Raw genomic sequence first — 20,084 nt, forward strand, 5'->3', positions numbered from 1 at the left:
CCCTTTGAGGACAAGGTCTATGACCTTGTACGATCAGAGCCTATCACAGGGTCTGGTATACAGTAGGCAGTGAGTGAATGCTGGATGAGTGAATGGAAGAATTAACAGCATTTTACAAAAATGCTACAACACCTTGTCTTAAATGCCCAAGGCCAGATGTTTCAGAACACAGTTTTTCAGGTGTTAGGTAATCACGATGTGTATTACATAACACTCTCATGGGGTCTGGGACAGCACCTCATAAGCAAACATACTACAGCAAACGTAAGCATAGTCTCACTATGTGGAATAAATTAAGTCTACAAAGAGCCTCACATCAGGTCAGGTTTTGCTGCCAAATAAATTTTGTCACAAAACTTACCAACAAAAAAACGCTCTAGATTTCAGACTTTGTAGACAAAGCTCTGCTAAAGATGAAAACTAAAGTAACCATAGAAAGGACTACTAACTTTCACTTATTTATTGGGAAACCATGGTTAGTGGAGCACATGGTCTCCATGGGTTCACAGATAAATTTAACCGCTGATTAGACTTACTGGAAGAAAATGATAGGTCAGAAGAAACTATCTAAAATAAAGCATAGAAAGTCAAAAATATTAAAATAGAGAAGACGAGTTAAGACACATATGGTATATTAAGAAAGTGTAACTGGAATCCTGGAAAGAGAGAGCTCATAGTCTAAAAGGAGATACATATTATAATCAGTTAAATTACAAATCAATGTGGTAAGTACAAAGAGGGAATGACAACACGTTGAAAAAACACATCAAATTCTATCTGGGAGTACGTAGAAAGGCTAAGCTCATCCTGAAGACCAGGAAGTATGCCAAGACACAAACCCAGGCAAAGGGAACATGAACATGAGTATATAATGACATGGAAGGGCAGTTCATGTTCTATCACTTGCTGCAATTTCAAGGTAAGTATATGAACACCTATTTCTCAGCCTTTGGGGTCTAACCATATTCTTCACGCTTTCCAATAAGTGCATCAGAAGTATGCCTTATAGCAAATGATGGTTCACATGCTTCAGACACTCATCTGAGAGCACCACATAGAAGACCATCCACTAGGGCCATGGTTCTCAAAGGGAGGTCTCCTAACTAGCAGCATCGGCACCACCTGACCCTTGCCAGAAATACAAACTCTTGGGCCCCACCCCAAACTTACTGAATCAGAAACTCTGGAGGTGGGGCCTAGCCATCTGTTTTAACAAGCTTTCCAAGGGATTCCGACATATGCTAAGTTTGAGAACTCCTGATCTAAAATAAACCCTTCTCACAGTGTGATTCTCAGACCACTGCTTAGAATTTGTTACAAACTACATCTCTTGGGAACCAGCGCACAGGCATAATCTGTACCAAAGTGGAGCCTGGACTCTACACCTCTAATAAGCACTCTCTGAGAGGCTCATGTTTCTGATTCCAAGTTTCAAATGCCACTGCATTAGATTATAAACTTCTCAAGGGCAAGCAAGAACTGTCTTGTTCACAGTTCAATTTGTTTCCAATAGCTGGGCTGTAACAGACATTCAGTGAATGTTTTTGAATGATTAGCTAGCTCTGGATCAACCTGCACATCAGTACAGCAACTGCCAAGGTTGCTTAGGACCATGACTGAGAACTACAGGCCTATGTGCTTGTCCTACCTTGTCTTATACCCCTTAAAACAAGAACAATTTTGTCTATTTTAAAACGGTGGTCAGCAGCTTGCTAATAACAGCTGGATTATTAACTGAGGAATTAAAGCCATCTTTGTTTTAAGCTATTTGGTTTTAAAGAAAGAGAACTATGGGTTGGGAGAGCATAAGAGGGAGTTGAAGGCCTTAGTGTAGTGCCTCAACAACCTCGAGGTGATGTTCAGACTGAGACTAATTTAAGTAAAGTTGACAGACATAACCGTGAGCCTGGGGAATATGAGCCATTCAGAAACAGTATACTGGCAAGAAAAGAAAATTCTATTAAGAGACGGCTTTCAGCACCTACATCCTTTGCTTAGTTCTGGAAGAAAGGCAGCCAAGACAAGGAAGAAAGAGACCTTCAGAATTCAGGTTCCTTGGTTATCGTTGAACACAGATATCCACCAAATTAGTTCAGTTAGGGGCAATAGCTAATTTATCAAGAAGTTAAACCTTTTCAAGTTTTGTAAGCAACTGAGGCTTGATTGAAAGGGCTAAAAGAACACACACACACCAGATATTAAATAAATGACCTTAAGGATACACATATTTTAACAGTCCCATTTAGCAAAACTGTCGATTTATTTTTCTACCCAATTCAGTATCAGTGATATACAAAAGGATAAAATAGATTACCACATTTACAGGAAGATACACAAACCAACTATCAAGGAACAATCCAGCAAAGTAACAAATTGTTGCTTACACACATCTACTCAAGGGTATATACACGGTTCATTCTAGGACAGTTTCCCGGTTCCCCAGGAAAGAAGCTACCTGAATTTATACCCCCCATAAGGTGAAGCAAACATTACAAGTGCTGAAAAGAACCATGTTTTGTACTGACAGAGAAACACTTTTAAAGAACACTCTCTAATTTTTAAGGCCAATGTCATAGAGCACCTGTGGGCTCACAGGCAGGATAGGACTTCATCAAAGGAAATGCTTCCCTCCTCTTAGCCTTTCTAAGACCCTCCTCCTTGTACACAGGAGAGGGAGCTCCCTTTAATAACAGGTGGCCGAGCAATACCCTACCTCAGCGGATGGTGTGTAGGTTATCAACACATAATGGGGAAAAGGAACTACCTCTCTTATCTACTAAATACAATCCACATTTGGGTGGAGTTTCCAAATCTCCACCAGGCGGACATTACGTGACCTGTATTTTGTACACCGCACATTCCCTTGAGAGAAAATAGGGATGAACACCTCTCAAATTTTCACATTGCTCATCACATGTACCTTTTCCCAAAGCATGAGAAATGGCAAAAAACTTAGCCTGGCCAGATACTTTACCCAAGTCACTGAAAGCTTACAGGAACCATCTCTTCATCAATCTCCAGGATCCAGTGGGTGAAGTGCCACAATTCTTTAAGGGAAGCAGAAGGTTAAGAGTCCTTTTCTCCCAAAATGCCTCAGCCAGGGACAGCACAGACAGTGCAACAGAAAAAGCTCAACGGCTCCAAAACATGGAATTCAACAGTCTTCAGTCAACCTCGCCACACTCTTCTGGCCATCTCCAAGGAATTACCACATTCGAAATTCAATTTTCATATTCAAAAAAGAGATCACTCCACTTCAGATGAGAAAAAATAAAGCAATGGCAATTAGCCTAAATACTCCAAACACTTGACAACTGGGGAACTGTCTCCTAAAGACGCTCAAAAGGCCAGCAGGATTCATTTATAATTTGGCATGCGCTGGTTGATGGGGCAACGAATAAAAGGAATAAAGATATAATACATCAAGTAATCAGACAAATGGCAGACATACATACCACATTAAAGATTCATACACAATACTGTGCTGACTTTAAAGAAAAAACTGGGAAAGGGTGGAAGGAAAAGATAATAGGGAAAGAATTACAAGGGAGCATTTCAGTCTAACGCTAGTCCAGTGAATACTACCAGTGGGATTTCCGATCTTCCATCTCCAAAGAAGCTGATCTAATAAATTGTAAAATTACTTTGCTCATTTTGGGGGCATACAACATACTCCCAAGTACAGTAAGCCCTCTGACATTTTGGTTTCACTTGCTATTTGATGACTAAGTTGTTTCTGGTTGTAAAGATTTTCCTAATATATTTTTATTAGCCAGTTAACACAGCAAAGGCTGCTCCCTCTGTGAGGCCAAACGAGCTTCACCAAATAATCTGATCTAATGAAGATGAGGGGGGGGGCGGGGGGAAAGGGAAAGTTTCCTGGTTTTTGTTGCAAAACTTCTTCTCTCACTTAAAAAGCTCTGCAATCGCTTAATGTTTTGTTCCAGAAAAAGAAAGCAAAACTAGTTGGGGAAAATACCCATACACTTATTGTTTACTAGCATGATACAAAACAAATTCATAGTTGTCAGTCAATCGTCTTTCAAAAATCAAATATGAATGTTTGATCTTGTAACTTAAGAACTGAATTTTTCCACATTCCTTTATAGAGAGTTAGCATCTGTAAATTGAGACCTTTTTTTTGGACAATCATGCAAATTTAATTTGTCCCTGGAAAGAAAAACACAACCTACCAGATTAACAAAATATGTCCTTTAAACAATAATTTTTCTGTGAATTTTTCTCCACTATTACCATTTCATCCTTCAGTAAGCAGAAACCACTCTTAAAAAGTTTACATATTTCGAGTGCACAGAGAGTTAAACTCACAGCAATCACGAAGACCGAATCAAGTCAATCTATTTTACCTTCTGAACTGGTTCTACTCAGCTCAAAAGTAAATTCTAAACATTTTCCAGTTATTATTATTAAGCTATAGAAGCTAAAGACATTTCTACTGCCAGAGAGGCTTCTGTAAAATTGAATAAAGATTTTATTATACCACACACACAAAAAGCCATCGGTACAGAAAAGGCAGTTTTCGGTTATTCTGTTGAGAATTTCTTTCCATGATTTCTCCCATTAAAGTATAGTTTTCAAAGCAACCACCACGACAAAGGAAGCATCTAATTAGTCCATTTTCTTCTGATCCAAGAATGCTGAACATTTACTGTCCCATCTGTAGCTGTATCAGCAGTGTAATGAACACAGTTTATATTACTGAGCTATTCTTTGAACTCCAAGAACTGTTGAAGTCTTTTCTGATGTTCTGCAGATGCTTGCACAGCACTAAATGAAACATAAATTCAAAGCATAAGCTTTATTTTACATTAAGCATATTAAGTGAACCACAGAGCACAGAGTCAATATTTTTCAAAACAATTAAAAATGAATAGAAATCTTCACTTATTTAATACTTCTGAGAAAGCTGGATGAAAACCCTCCTTAATCTAATGAGGAGGAGGGCTTGCATTCAGTAACAGCATGCTTCTACCTTCTAAGAGACCAAAGCAAATTAAGACTGACAAGTGAAAGCATCGATTTTAACCTGCTCTGCTGTGGAACCTGCTGTGCAGAGTTCCAGGCCTTGCAGTAGATTTTCTGGATTTTATTATTTTATTTAAACCAGATTCCAACATTATCTTTGAGTTGTGGAGTATTTGAATTGCCTTTAATATAAAATCCTTTAAACTAAAATGTTTGGTTAAAACACAATAGACTCCACTAATCGTTTTCAAAGGTAACAGCTTGGTGGTTTAGATTTAGTTTTCCCTTTGAACATAAGTTATGTCTTGGATGGGGAAATAGAGTTCTCTCCCTACCCTTGCCTCCCACAAAAATACATTACCTTGATAAAAGCGGAGTAAATATATTCTGTAATTAGTATAAAACTTCTTTTCAAATTTTTGGGTAAAAAATGAATAAAGATTCTGGTCTTCTAGTTGAAGATGGTATTATTAAATGATTTAAAAAATCCAGGTTATAAAAGTTACCACTTTTAAAAGTGCCAAAAAAGTCTTCTTACAATAATTCTGCTTCAAATCATCCCAAATCGCCTTATAAATACGCATCTCTGCTTGCTGAAACCAGCTGCCTCTAACTGAACCATTTCAAGTACTTTACTGTGTGGACTCCCTCCGGGTGCTAGTGAGGCCAGATAACATACCCATTTCACAGGAGGGTAAACAGTATCACAAAGGTCAGAGATTAGGGGAGACAACTCAGCCTACTGGTTAAGATTATAGACACCATTAAATAGAACACTAGGTCAGAGAGACTGGAGTCTGAATTCTGGTTCTACATAATCGTGGGCAAGTTAAATCATTAGGTAACTTGACTGCAACCACAGATAGTCAATGATGTAACCAGACATAAATCCAAATGTTTTAACTCCCAATCTTTTTTCCCCACCATACCATTCTGTCCTGGACATACAACAGTCTACTGACCTCATCATATATAAAAGATGGCTCTTCTCAGAGAAAAGAAACTAAGGCAGAATTTCAGTGTCATAATTTATCAGTCATGCATCCCCCATTCTTATCTAAAACTACTTCCCCCTTTCTCCCTGCTTTTGCTCTATCATCATATACATATTTCATGCTCCACATTCATCAAGCATCCTCCATGGTGGTTTATATCTCAGAGGCAGTCTATAATATAGGGAGAAATGATGGGATTTTAAGAGTAAGTAAGACCAGATTTCAGATTCATGTTCTAAACCCAACTAGACTGTGCTATTAGGCAAGTCCTTAATCTCCTTGAGCCTCAGTTTCCATATCTGTACAGTTATGATAACCTCTATACCTCATAGATGCTTTGAGAGAAGGAAATGAAAAAATGTATTTAAAGTGCTAAGTGTATAGTCTAGAACAGTGCTGTCTTGATAAACTTTCTGCAATGACACAAATGTTTTTTTTTTAATTTTTTTTTTTTTTTAACGTTTATTTATTTTTGGGACAGAGAGAGACAGAGCATGAACGGGGGAGGGGCAGAGAGAGAGCGAGACACAGAATCGGAAGCAGGCTCCAGGCTCTGAGCCATCAGCCCAGAGCCCGACGCGGGGCTCGAACTCACGGACCACGAGATAGTGACCTGAGCTGAAGTCGACGCTTAACCGACTGAGCCACCCAGGCGCCCCAACAAATGTTTTAGACCTAAGATGTCCAATACAGTAGCCACTAGCCACATGTAGTTACTGGGGACTTAAAATGTGGCCAGGTTGACTGACAAACTGAATTTTTAGTTAATTTAAATTTGAACAGTAATATGGAGTTATCATATTGGAGAGCACAGAGGTAGAAGGCACTCCATAAATTGTTTTTTTTTTTTTGTTTTTAAACAAGTGAATAAGCCTCTGAAAAGAGAGAGGATTATCTAGTGCTCTTTACATTGCCACAGAGCCAAGTGTCCCATAAAAACCTGCTATTACTGCTGTGCATTGTGGAAGTAAAAGGAAATATACTACTCTTTCTAAAAGTAGGCAGCATGCAGAAGTTCTAAACTACTCATTGACCGCATACAGAAAAAGCAATCTTTTGTGCCTTCTAAAGTTCATTTATAATTGGGATAAACACAGTTTAGTTAATAAACTAGCATCCCTTATCCTGCCGAGCTGGATTATTTCATGAGAAGAAAGCAGTAAACATCAATGAAACTAAATATAAACAGGCTTGGCATTTGTGGTTTTCTTTCTGGTTCTGTTTCCAAAGGTGTCATGATCTGTCATTGTTTTTCTAGCATGATTCACAAAGCACCAAGGACTCATTTATGGAACACTCTGCTCACCTAAAGTCTTAGCTGACTAAGATGTAGTATCAGAATTATTTTTAATATGCTTTTCTGGAAAGGTACTCAATTTTTTGCTTTTTATCTCATAAGGATGTTTGCTGCTTTTATAACTTTCTATCCTTTTTTGTCTGTTTGAAAGAAGGCCCCAAAGCTTATACGATAGGCCCAATTGTAAAATATAACGTCGATATCAAAGCTGTTAATTCCCAGTAGGAATCATGAAAGTCACATGTTGAACATGTGAGCCTTTATAATTCTCATACCTGTTCCTCATGGGAACTCCTGAAAGTAGATTATCATCATGGGTTAAAACAGGTAAACTTACTTCAGATGTTCACCAAATGTAGTAGTTATTCGATAGATGGCAGTTTTTAATGATGCTCTAAATGCAAATCTTAATGTTTTATAAGAAGTGTCCACAAGGCTTCCTGAAATCCGAGGTGGTTTACTGGAAGCATGAGGAAGCTTGAAGTACTTGTCAACTGCCTAGATCAAGAAAGAAAGAAGGCACATTAGTTCAGAATATCAATAAAGCCATATTAGTCCAAAGAATCAAGGAGATTTTATTTCAAATAAATTAAGAGACAGAGATACACACATCATACAGGCATTCTAGAAAACATTTATTTTGGATCACAGTCAAAAGTTTGAAAGACAATGCAGTGGATGTTTAGCCACTACAGCAGCTAGCAGAGAAAAGTTCAGACCTGTCGTCTCAAGAGGAGCCATTCTGCAACGGTCTTGAAAATGCAAAGCTGGGAAGTGAAATACAGATATCCTACTTTGCTTATGGTGTGTGACAGCTAAGAGTACTTTTATTATAAATCTCAAAAAAAAAAAAAAGACCAAAACTTTATGCTTTACATAAATAAAGTTATTTACTATAAGCTAGCTTATCTTCCTTTCTAGATGATAAAACATCTATGAGCAAGAATAGGTAGAGAGAGAGAGAATCCATAAATGAAAGTGACTTTATTTATACTTGATAGAAAAAGAAATATAGATTTAAGTGTATTTTTTGAAGGCCAAGGTAAATAATATAATTTTTAAATGATATAACTACATTAAGAAAAGGAAGAACTAAAGATACAGAAGTATAAGTGTATTAAACTATTACAGAAAGATAATACTATAGTGACAAGAAATAATACTTTAAGATTATTGTTCATAGTTATGGAAAGAACCACCAAAAGAACTAAATACTGTTAAAATGATTTCTGCCATCATGTTTTTAATTTCAAGAGCTCTTTTATATCATCTGAGTGATCCCTTTTATTTTAGCATCCTATTTTTGTTTCAAGGATGCAATATCCTCTCCTATTTCTGGGGATTTTGATGATTGTTGTGGTTTTGGTTTTTGGTTTTATAGTTTCTTCCAAGCTACTTTCCCCATCTTTGTTTCTTTGGTCTCTATTTTCTGCATTAGAGACTGTGCTCAGAAATCTAGTGATCCCTGGCTCATGAATGCGAGAGGGACCTCCTAAAAAGCTGACCAAAAGCACTGAATACATAGAGATTACTGACAACAGGCTTCACAAGAGGTGACCTGCATGGATTTTTTAGGGTTGCCCAACTCAGTAACTTTGTTTTTCTTCTTGGATCAGTCAGAGTTCCCAGAGAAGAGTTTTCCAGTACTCTGTCTGGTGGGCCTGTATTCAGGGGAGTATACCCCTATCTATTTAATACAGAAGCCACAAGCGTGTCTGTCGTGTCCACTCACAACTCTGCCAGCCCAGAGAGCCCAGTGCTCTACCCTCTCTAAAGGACAAACCTCAGCTGCTGGAGGCGGGGGCACCAGCAGCAGAGAATCTACAGATCTAATTTTCGAACAGCTCTCAGCCATCGTTCTTATTTTGGTACCTATCCCTTCATCCTTAGTTCCAGAGGTACTGGGGGCCTGTCTCATTACCAACTTCCAATTTGCTTCTGGGGTCTGCCAAGTTAGTTATCTCAACCATCTCCTCTCCAGCTTTGAAGACTCTGTTGCTGTTGTCTCCTCTCCTGTTTGTGGATTTATGTCTTTTTAAAAGTCCTTTTACTGTGGTTTAGCAGAGTGTGGGGGAAGGAACAAGATTTAGTGTGTGTGTTCAGTCTGCCATGACAAGTTCAAGTCCAATCATTTATTCTTTCAACAGTAACTTATAAGAGTGTTTCCTGAGACCAGGACATACCTGAAATAATTTTAGGCAGAATGGGAGGTGGTATTCAGTGACATACCTAAGCAACATTAGATAACACCGAATCATAATGGAAAAGTTACTTCCTTTTCAATTTTCTTGCAAACTTTGATTAACCCTCATTAGACCAGGAAAAATAGCTATCATCATTTACCACCTGGGTCCAATGGTCCCTTTTTATAATTTAAAGTCACCTTACAAAAAATCTACAGAAGAATAATACCATCAAATTGCAATTATTTTTAAAAATTTTTGACAGCTCATAATTTTGTTGAAGAGAGTTTATCCATTTTCCTTGCACCATAATGGTAAAATATTTTCATTCTTAGGTTTATAAAGAAAAATTCAAATGACGAATCTAGTGAGTTTTTTCATTTCAACATCATCTATTTCTTTCTAATCACCTCTGTATACACCTTTGTATCCCTTCAGCATTTATCCACTTATAAGCCATATAAAGTAAATTTTGGTGTAAAATATCACAGAAAATGAAAGAATACTGTCACATATACTCTCAACAAAATGGGATGATCCACAGGTTCTTATTATAAAATATTTTGGGACAAAGCCCTTCCTCTTGAATGACTTACTGAATGAGAATATCACATATATTTCCTTTTTCCTTAAAAATACATCATTCTGTCATCAATTCTTGAGTTTGAAAAAATATATCTAGAATATTATCATCTGAAGATTTTTCTATGATCCTCATTAAAATCTAGAGCTGTGCGATCCAATATGGTAACCACTAAGATACATGGAAATGTGGCAGGTTTGAACTAAGATTTGCCTAAGTGAAAAGTACACATCAGATTTTGAGGACTTAGTGTTAAAAAATATATAAAATATCTAAGGGTTCCTGGGTGGCTCAGTCAGTTGAGCGACCAAACTCTTGATTTCGGCTCAGGTCATGATCCCAGGGTCGTAGGCTCAAGCCAAATGTCAGGCTCTACTGAGTGTGGAGCCTGCTGAACTCCGCCCCTTTCCCTGACCCGCAAATGCTCTCTCTAAAATAAAAAATAAATACATATAAAATATCTCCTTAATAATTTTGTATTGATTACATAATAAAATTACATTTTAGATAAACTGAGTTAAATAAAATATATCCTTAAAATTAACCTCACCTGTATTTTTTTAATGTAACTATTAGAAAATGTAAAATTATATTGCATTATATTTCTATCTGACAAAGCTGGTCTAGAGTGCTATTTGCATTCATCTTCTGATTTATCTCAATAATATTGCACATACTGGCAATTTTCTTCCAATTGCCAATGTGAGTAAAAAAATTTTTAAATTCTGAATTAGCAACTATATTCAATGAAAGTTTAAAAAAAAAAAGACTATAAAAACGTATGTCCATATTGCTTATATACTTTTCTTGAAAGATGATGGAATACTATGTGATTCCATCATTCTCCTGTTTCTTATTGGGCTCTTTTACCACAATTGGGAATAAATAATGAGTAATGATGAAATAATTCCTAGGATGCTCAAACAGCAAATCTTGAAATCTTTACATTTCAAGATACCGGAAACATCAAATCACTAAGATTCCAAAATACATCTTGGATTTTATTTATTTATTTTAAATGGTTAGCTTACTTTTCTTTAGACTGATTTTTTTTTAATGTTTATTTACTTTTTCTGAAAGGCAGAGAGAGAGAGAGAGAGAGAGAGCACACACGCACACAAGTGGGGGAGAAGCAGAGAGACAGGGAGACACAGAATCAGAAGCAGGCTCCAGGCTCCGAGCTGTCAGCACATAGCCCTATGTAGGGCTTGAACCCACAAACTGCAAGATCATGACCTGAGCTGAAGTCGAACAGTTAACCGACTGAGCCACCCAAGCACCCGCATCTTAGATTTTAAAAGGGTCTGAAGGGTAAATGCAAAAGAATGAATTTTGTTAAATTGTTTTTTATCTGTTCTCTGAAAGACCTCTAAGAATAAAAGTCATAAAATATCAGCTCTTAAAAAATAAGGAACGACAGACCCTAATGAGATAAGGGTTAAAAAAGGGAGGAAAGTCTGGGTTTGGAGCTAATTTGTCCCTAACACATCTTGAATCCTCATTAATCTCTTTCTATGACAAAGGATAAATAGGTTTCAGGTTCAGGGACTTCAGCAAACAACAGTATCTACAGCTAGAGCTTTCAATTATTATCTTTTCTCACTTTGACTGTCTTACCCTTAATACTGAAATCCAAAAAGCCCTGAAAACAAAAACTTTTCTAACTGTTGGTGGCAAAAGCTGACCTGACTTCATCTGGCAGTAAAACCTGACCTGAGCTGACACAGGCTATTTACAGTCTTTATTTACTTAATATGAAGACCCAGATGTTTCACTGCAGAAAAGTATTAATGTATCTGATTAAGGGGATTCTGCCTCAGATTCCAATAGGAGTATTTTGTAATCTAGGATATATATACAATGTTATATTTTTAAGATCCAAAAAAATCTGAATTTTGAAATATATCCTAAGGTTTGAGATAAGGAACTGTGCACCTATGTTCTATTTGTAGCAATTCAAGCTAGTTTTCCTTTTACAAAAGTGATACAAAATTTCCTTTTAAATAAATTTAAGTTAGGGGTACCTGGCTGACTCAGTTGGGAGAGCATGAGACTCTTGATCTCAGGGTTGTGAGTTCAAGCCCCATGTTAGGTATAGAAATCACTTAAAAATAAAATCCAAATTAATGAATTAATTAAGCTTATAATGAACGACTTAAAATACTAAATAAGTAAATAATAGTTCAGGTGGCAAATAGGACTAAAATTATGGCAATAACATGTGGTAATAAACAATGACAGCAAAAACTATGGAAGTAGCACATGAATAACTTCAATCTAGGAAACACCAGTTTATAATATTTAGTGATGTATGCCATAGTTAGAACCGAAGTACTTAATCAGCTGTGAGGTTAAACAAGTATCTATTGAGCACTCATTTTATGCACTACACATGGTTTCTGGCCTGAAGATTGAGATTACACAACTGGGATCTCAAATATCCAGTTAAGAATTATCCCAAACAACGAAAAGGGTAAACAGTGAGTAGAGTACACCACTAAACAATATACTCTTCAGTAAAAATGAAAAATCCCCAAAAGGCCTTACGTTAGCCCTTATAGAAGCCTGAAAAAGGGCTATACTATGAAAATAGGCACTTTTGGCCCATTTATATTTATATGCACTGTATATGCACAAAAGCCGAATAAAGAGAAAACGCTCGTTGCTCTCCTGTGACTATTTATCTGTCAGTGTCATTAACAAATTGTCCACCGTGCAGAGCTTTGAAAGCGCCTCATCTCAAGGATCTTACTCATAACCTAGTTAAAATAGAGGTTTATTCCACGAAAGCCAGAGTCCCAAACAAATGGCAAGGAGAACACCAGACTCTGTTAAATGTAATCATGACTACAGAGCAGAGTTTCTCAACCTCAGCACTACTGACATCTTGGACTGGGTAATACTCAGTTGTGGGGGCCGCTTTGTGCATTATGGGCTGTTTAGCAGCATCCCTGGCCTCCACAAAGGATGCCAGTAGCATTCCCCTCTATCTGTGACAATCAAAATATCTCCAGACATTGCCCAAAGTTTCCTGGGAAACAAAACTGCCCCTGGCAAAAACCACAGCTACAAAATGATACTCTTAGATGATGCTGATAGCTAAATTTATGTCAGTTATTGTGCGCCAGGCACGGAGTTTAACTGCTTTATATATGTTACCTCATTTAAATATTAAAATAATTTGCTAACAAAGACACCATGCTGACATCACAAGCATTTCATTTAATGTTCATTTGTTATTTATTGCATACCTGTTTTATGTTCTCTGATCATTCTACATTTCTGTACATTGTGGCACTTATTACAATTGTAGTTAATTATTCATAGATTATCTGTTTTATACTCTGTAAACTAGAGGGCTGGAACCATGTCTGTCTTTCTCTATTCTGTATCTTAGCACATGGTAACTGTTTGATTATTGTCAGGCAATTGATAACTTAGGACACCACTCTAGACTCTGTATACAGATTTTATCTCGAACCCTCATAATAACCCTGCAAGGTACTATTTCTGTTTTAAAGATGAAGACTCTAACCTGACAGATGTTTAATAAATTACCCTTGATCATTCAGAAAGTACAAGAGCCTGGACTTGAACTGGGCATCTGTCTGACACTATGTCTCTTAGACTGCTTGCTTACAGTAGTGATAGCAATACTTTTTTTTAATCTTGAAAGATGTTTTCTCCTGTACACTGTAAGAATTCTGTCATACAACATGGAAATAATAACGAAGTAATAAAAGCTTACATTTGTTGGGTACTTAATATGGCACAGGCATCCTGAGTACTGATCTCATTCATCGTTCACATCCCCATGAGGTAAGTACTACTATTACTATCTCCATTTTCCAGATACAGAAACTGATGTTTAGAGATTACTATTTTCACTGGTTATACAATGCACTCCCCCGCCCCGCCATTTTAAAATTCCTGAAATGGAGATGTATCTTCTAATTAATGATATCTTAGACTCAATGAAATATGGTAAATGTATTTCTAAGGTTGCACAGCTAGGAAGTAGTAGGAGCTAGGACTCAGACACAAGAGGGATTGATTCTAGATCTCGCACTTTGGTCCATCTAACATACTGCCCTTCTATCTCAGGAAAGGTTAGGAGATGCATAACCCTCCAAGCCCTCACAGAGGCAAAGGACTAGCAGTCCGAAAGCCTGGTTTTCAAATCTGACTTGACCATTTACTGAGCATAATCTTAAGTCATACCAAAAGATAGTAGCCTTTTTGAGACAGATACAATCATGTACAACAGCCCTTATTCTAACCTTAGTTGTTAAAATTTTAAAGAAAAATCATTTCTTTGGAATACCACACAAACGTTAGGTAGAGCAGCAGAGGATTCTAGAGGAACAAAAAATGAACTGCGACTTATAAAAGAATATTGGTCAAGTGTCTCTGAGCCTTCAAACCCACAGTTCTACACTGCTAATGCCCTGCAAACAGCTCAGGTTCAAGTTCCAGCTCTGCCACCTGAGACTTGTGAGCGAGACCTGAAACTAGCCTCCCTCATCTCTAAAATAGGCCTATAAGACCTCCATCCTACTTCCTTCACAAGATAGTTATGAGGACCAAAAAATATAAAAATAAAAATAATAATAATAATAATGGTATGAGTGAAATTGTATGGTATTTGTCTTTTTCTAACTTATTTCTCTTTTCTTACTTTTTAAGAGACAGAGTGTGAGTAAGCTGGGGAGAGGAGCAAAGACAGAGGGAGAGAGAATCCCAAGGAGGTACCACACTCAGCATGGAGCCTGATGTGGGGCTCAGTCCCACCACCCTGGAATCATAACCTGAGCTGAAATCAAGAGTCGGACGCTCAACTGACTAAGCCACCCAGGTGCCCCTAATCGACTTATTTCACTTAGCATAATACCCTCTGGATCTATCCATGTTGTTGCAAATAGCAAGATCTCATTCTTCTTTATGGCTGAGTAATATTTCATTGTGTGTGTATCCCCCCCCGCACATCTTCTTTATCCATTCATCTATGGATGGACACACTTGGGTTGCTTCCATTATCTTGGCTGTTGTAAGTAATGCTGCAATAAGCACAGGGGTGCATGTATCTTTCCAAGTTACTGTTTTCATTTTCTGTGAGTAAACACCTGGTAGTGGAATTATTAGATCATAGGGTAGTTCTATTTTTAATTTTTTGAGGAACCTCCATACTGTCTTCCGCAGTTTGTAGCAGTTTGCATTCCCACCAATAATGCATGAGGGAGGGTTCCTTTTCTCCACATCCGCACCAACACTTACTTCTTGGTGTTTTTTTATTTTAGCCATTCTGATGGGTGTAAGGTTAGGTGTAAGAAACAAACAAAGAAAAAAGAGACAAACAAACAAAAACACCCAGACTCTTAACTGTAGTGAACAAACTGGTGGTTACCAAAGGGGAGATGGGTGGGGGGAAGGGTGAAATAGGTGAGGGGGGTTAAAAGTACACTTACCGCATGAGCACTAAGCAACAAACAGAACTGCTGAATCATTATGTTGTACACCTTAAACTAATAACACTGTATGGTAATTATACTTGAATAATAACTATTTTAAATAAAAAATATACTTTAACAACCCCAGAAGTTTGGTAGTTAGAGAATTTAAAACTAAGTCTTCCTAAATGAAACAAAACAAAACATGGTAAGTAATCGCTCTGTAGACTACAAAGCACTGTACTGTTATTGTTATTTTATTGTAAACTACACCGCCCGAGTGATAAAAAACAAACAATGCTATGTGTGTTAAAGATACACCCACATTAAAAAAAAAAACATTAAAAAAAAATTTTTTTTTTTAATTTAAAAAAAAAGGGGGTGCCTGGGCGGCTCAGTCGGTTGAGCATCTGACTTCAGCTCAGGTCATGATCTCGTGGTTTGTGAGTTCGAGCCCCATGTCAGGCTCTGTGCTGACAGCTCAGAGCCTGGAACCTGCTTGGGATTCTGTGTCTCCCTCTCTCTCTGCCCCTCCCCTGCTCATGCTGTGTCTCTCTCTCTCTGTCAAAAATAAATAAACATTAAAAAAAAAAAAAATACACGCCCAAATCCTGGGTACCCTACTGTGTTGTCAGGCAAGCCAAATACTAGAAGTTGTGGGGAAATACTAGGAAATGATTTCTTTAGAGAAAGGTATCTGGGAAAAGAGCACAAATAATAAAACTATACACATGTACACACGTCTCAAAACACATTCGTGAGAAAGTGGGCACAAAAAGAACTCAAAGGAAAAAAAAAAAGAATCATTGGCTCTGATGCCTAAGACTTTGTAACAGGCAAAATAAATTGAGAGTGGAAGAAAAGAACGGCAAAGCATGTTTTCTTCTCGTATCTTACATTCCCTCCCAAGACGTTCTTGCACAGATGCACCAATCGTTCTTTGAGCCTACTTCAACACCAGTCCTCCGGAACACCTACTGCACAACCCAGCTCCCACCTGGAAATGCTTTTGGCACTCAGTGTTTGCATCTGTCACCTGGCGTACAATGACAATGCCAAGACAGCGTAAAACACACCACCCAACATGAAATGAGGAAAGGCAGCCTATTCAGAAGCAAGAAGCATATGTTTTATCTTTCTGTCTTTAAGTCTAGGACTAAAAAGTCCTACTACTTTGAAACTGTTCACCCAGCCTGGCAGCAAGGGATCTGGCCAATAGGTAACATTTATCTGCAAGGATAATTTAACTACAGGTTATTTTTAGTAGCTACAAGATGTGTAAGGATCCAAATTTATATCACTGAACAGAATTCTAATACTCTAAGTAATCTGATTAATACCAGAAGTTTAGTGACTTCCTTTTTCTGTTTCTATAAAATTATTATTTACAAACGAATTAGAAGTTTCTCTTCCTGGTCTCTCTTAGATTAGAATTTCCCATGGGTGAGAACAGTACGACATTTTAACTTCCAACATATGTTTTGTTACTCAATAAATGTGATACGTGAGAAACAAACTGAAAAACCTGGGAGGAAGGGAAAAACATGACCGTCTACCTCCCCGCAACCCACACACTGCCTACCTCTTGCAGCGTCAACAAAGTGTTAAGAATAGCTGGTAGTGTAGTCTGGACAACTCCAAATCTATCTTCGGTGAATGATGCTGCTACTAAGTGAGACAGACCTCAAGAAGAAAAGAGAAAAAAAAATTAGGCAAATCTACTGACAATACATCTATCGAGAAGGGATTAATATCCTGAGTATCTAAAGAACTTAAAATAGAGGAGGAGGGTATTATGCTAGAAAAATGCGCAAAAGATTGGAACATGCACTGAAAAGGTCCTCACTACACCAGTCCTGAAAAAGAGGAGTCTCTACATTCTAGTAGGAAGAAAAGTTTTTAAATGATATTGTGTCTGGTAGTGATGACTGGTAGAAAGAAAACCAAAGCAGGATAAAGGAAAAGAGTGACCGCTATGGAGGGCACTTTCATTAGGGTGCTCAGGAAAGGGCTCTCTGAGGAAGTATTATTTAAGCATTGAGAAGGCAGTATCTAGGAGATAAGAACAAAAAAAACAAAAAACAGTTCTTTAACAACTAAATTTTCATATTCAAGATAAATATGAAGTTAAAGTTAAATATGTTAAACTAAAGCTAAATATGAAATTCAACTTAAATACGTTAAGATGTTAAATGTTAGGTCAACATAAGTTGACAGTTGAAAACAATCTATTAATTGTTGCAGTTTTCTGAAGCAGAAAAAGATAGGTAAGAATCCCAGGGTCAGTTTCTCTGCTTCTATATTAAGGAAAGCACACCTAAGTATCTAAGAAAGAAAAATGACCCATATAAAACAAAGATATAAAAATGTATCTAAAAATGCAAAGACTGATATCAGAGTCTAGAACTGACCTTTGATGGATTATACTTCAGTATTTAACTGATAATGAAAATCAGAATCGTAGTTCACTGAGGTTGCTTACCTTCTAATGCCCAAATATGCATTTGGGCATCTGAAAAAACAGCCTGAATAGATGCCTCTGGGTGCTACAAATACAACAAAAACATTTCAATAAGTTCCCCTGGGCAATAACTCTTATGTCATCTATCAACTACGTAGCTGTAACAGTACAAAATTCACAGCTGCCTCTCAAGAATTAAAATCTGAAATTCTTATGCAATATTTCACTGCAATAAAGCAGTCTATCACCAACTTATTGTGTGACTCTTGCCCAATCTCTAAATCTCTATGTGTCTCAGTTTCCCACTTAAAATAAGAGTTACATACACTCAACCCACCTCAGATTGGTATACAGATCACCTGAGACAATGGTTACAAATGCTCAGGACACCTAATGCTCAGGCGTCAAAACCTGAGAACACCTAAATACATATTACCCACTCTTAAATTGTCTACCCTTAGCCCCACTCCAAAGAAACACCATCCAACCTTCTTTAATACAGCAAGGTCAAATAGTATGGAGCATTTTAACAAATGCTGGCTTTGGTAATGCCCAACAAAGCCTATTAAATACACTAGCACGTTACATTTTTCAACATCCAACGGCAGTGTCTACAACTCCTCATCTTAAAATAGATCCACTTGCAAAATCAAAATCAAAAGTAGACGTTCACTTCCAAGGGAAAAGGAGATCTCGTTCAGCATCTGCTCTGCCACTTACTGGCTATATGCCCTTAGACTAGCTACTTGACCCCCCCACCCCCCTGAGCCTCAGGTTTCCTTATCTGTAAAATGAGGGCAGAAAGACATCTGACAGGAATGCTGTTAGAATTAAATGAGGGAACTTAAGAGAAAAGAACATGGCATACATAAGACACAAAGGTGAGTTCTCTTCCCATCCTTCTGAAGTAAAACTTCGGACAACCCCTCTTCCTCTTGGTGGAAGACAGGACACCTTCCTCGGGGGGGCTGATAGTTTTCCCAAAGCTCTAATGGAGAGCCTGAGGTAGATTCTTTTTGGTAAAGGTAATTGCTAGTTGGGTGGATCTTCCCTGCCACCAAAGCGAGAAAAAAGTTTCAAGCACTTGAAATGATTCTTTTCTTGTGTGTGCCTATGTTCCATCAGAGTTACTCAGATCTCTCTCCCCACAGAATGAAAATGAATAACGTATGCCAGTGCAAACTTTTCACTTTAACAAAGTACAACATTAGCTAATACTGCAGTATCTTCAGAATGAAAGAAGTTAGATTTAAATAGCTAACACAAAACAAAAATTCTTTCCCCTACATATGGGCAGAAGTTTTGCTTATCAAAGGATTAACATGCAACAGCTGTAGTCAGTGAAACAGGATCGACTCTTTCGCTTCTGCAATTCAGAGTTACTCTCCTGCGGCAGCTGGGGCGGCGGACGGACAAGGTGGAACGTCATTTCATTTGTGGCCTGAATCACAACTTTTTATCCCACGCAAGCGTAACATGTATAATCTAATCCAGTCATCTCTCTTCTGAATACCAAATTGGCCACAAATATTTTGGCAGGACAATGAGCCATGAAGGATCGCCATGGATTTGATCACTCCACAGGAAGAGGCTGAATATGAGCACAAAGCTGTCCTCAGCCAGGAGACTCGGGAGGCCAACTGCAGTCAAGCCTTGGGAAGCCACTGAGGTGAGGTGGGGGTCTAGGGCAACTACTAACATGGAGGTTTAGCAGAGCACTACGCCAAGCTTCCTAGGATCGAACTAAATATTTAGAAGTCAAATCTAGTCTGGTACTTCATTTCGTTTCATTTCCCCTCCCCCCATTCCCAATGCTGTAACTACATATTCTTACCTTACTGAAAAAATACATTATCAGCACCCGTTTTGATAAGAAATTCTTAACCTGAGTTGGAAAGAAGGAAGAATTAACACATGTAAGTTTTCAAATCTATTCAAACATAATGTTAACACATCCCCAGTTTCTCCCTGACACTACATTAAATGAAACACTTCATATCTTACAGAGAATAGTTATAGTAAACCACATAAGTAAATACCTTCATATTATAAACTTGAAAACTAAGATGGGCCATCTCACCTAAACTGCATTCTCAAGTACACATGTCTAACCCCACAATAAAAGGAATCTG

The 20,084-nt window shown here is 37.7% G+C and overlaps 1 protein-coding gene across 3 annotated transcripts in view; it reads right to left on the reverse strand.

The window, feature by feature from the left end:
- Positions 1-2,241: 2,241 nt before the first annotated feature.
- Positions 2,242-20,084, reverse strand: part of NDC1 (NDC1 transmembrane nucleoporin) — a 46,646-nt gene continuing 28,803 nt past the window's right edge. For 2 of the 3 annotated variants that reach the window (XM_053214063.1, XM_027059118.2), the window contains 5 exons: positions 19,787-19,837; positions 17,974-18,037; positions 17,074-17,174; positions 7,616-7,776; positions 2,242-4,788 (listed from right to left, as the gene is read on the reverse strand). In XM_053214063.1, the coding sequence (XP_053070038.1) occupies positions 4,725-4,788; positions 7,616-7,776; positions 17,074-17,174; positions 17,974-18,037; positions 19,787-19,837 (441 nt within the window). In that variant the 3' untranslated portion in view covers positions 2,242-4,724. Of the gene's footprint in view, positions 4,789-7,615; positions 7,777-17,073; positions 17,175-17,973; positions 18,038-18,820; positions 19,004-19,786; positions 19,838-20,084 lie in introns of those variants that run through there. The other variant, XR_003420171.2, reaches the window with a different exon arrangement.

Source organism: Acinonyx jubatus, chromosome C1 (genome assembly GCF_027475565.1).
Source record: "Acinonyx jubatus isolate Ajub_Pintada_27869175 chromosome C1, VMU_Ajub_asm_v1.0, whole genome shotgun sequence".
Taxonomy (NCBI): Eukaryota; Metazoa; Chordata; class Mammalia; order Carnivora; family Felidae; genus Acinonyx; species Acinonyx jubatus.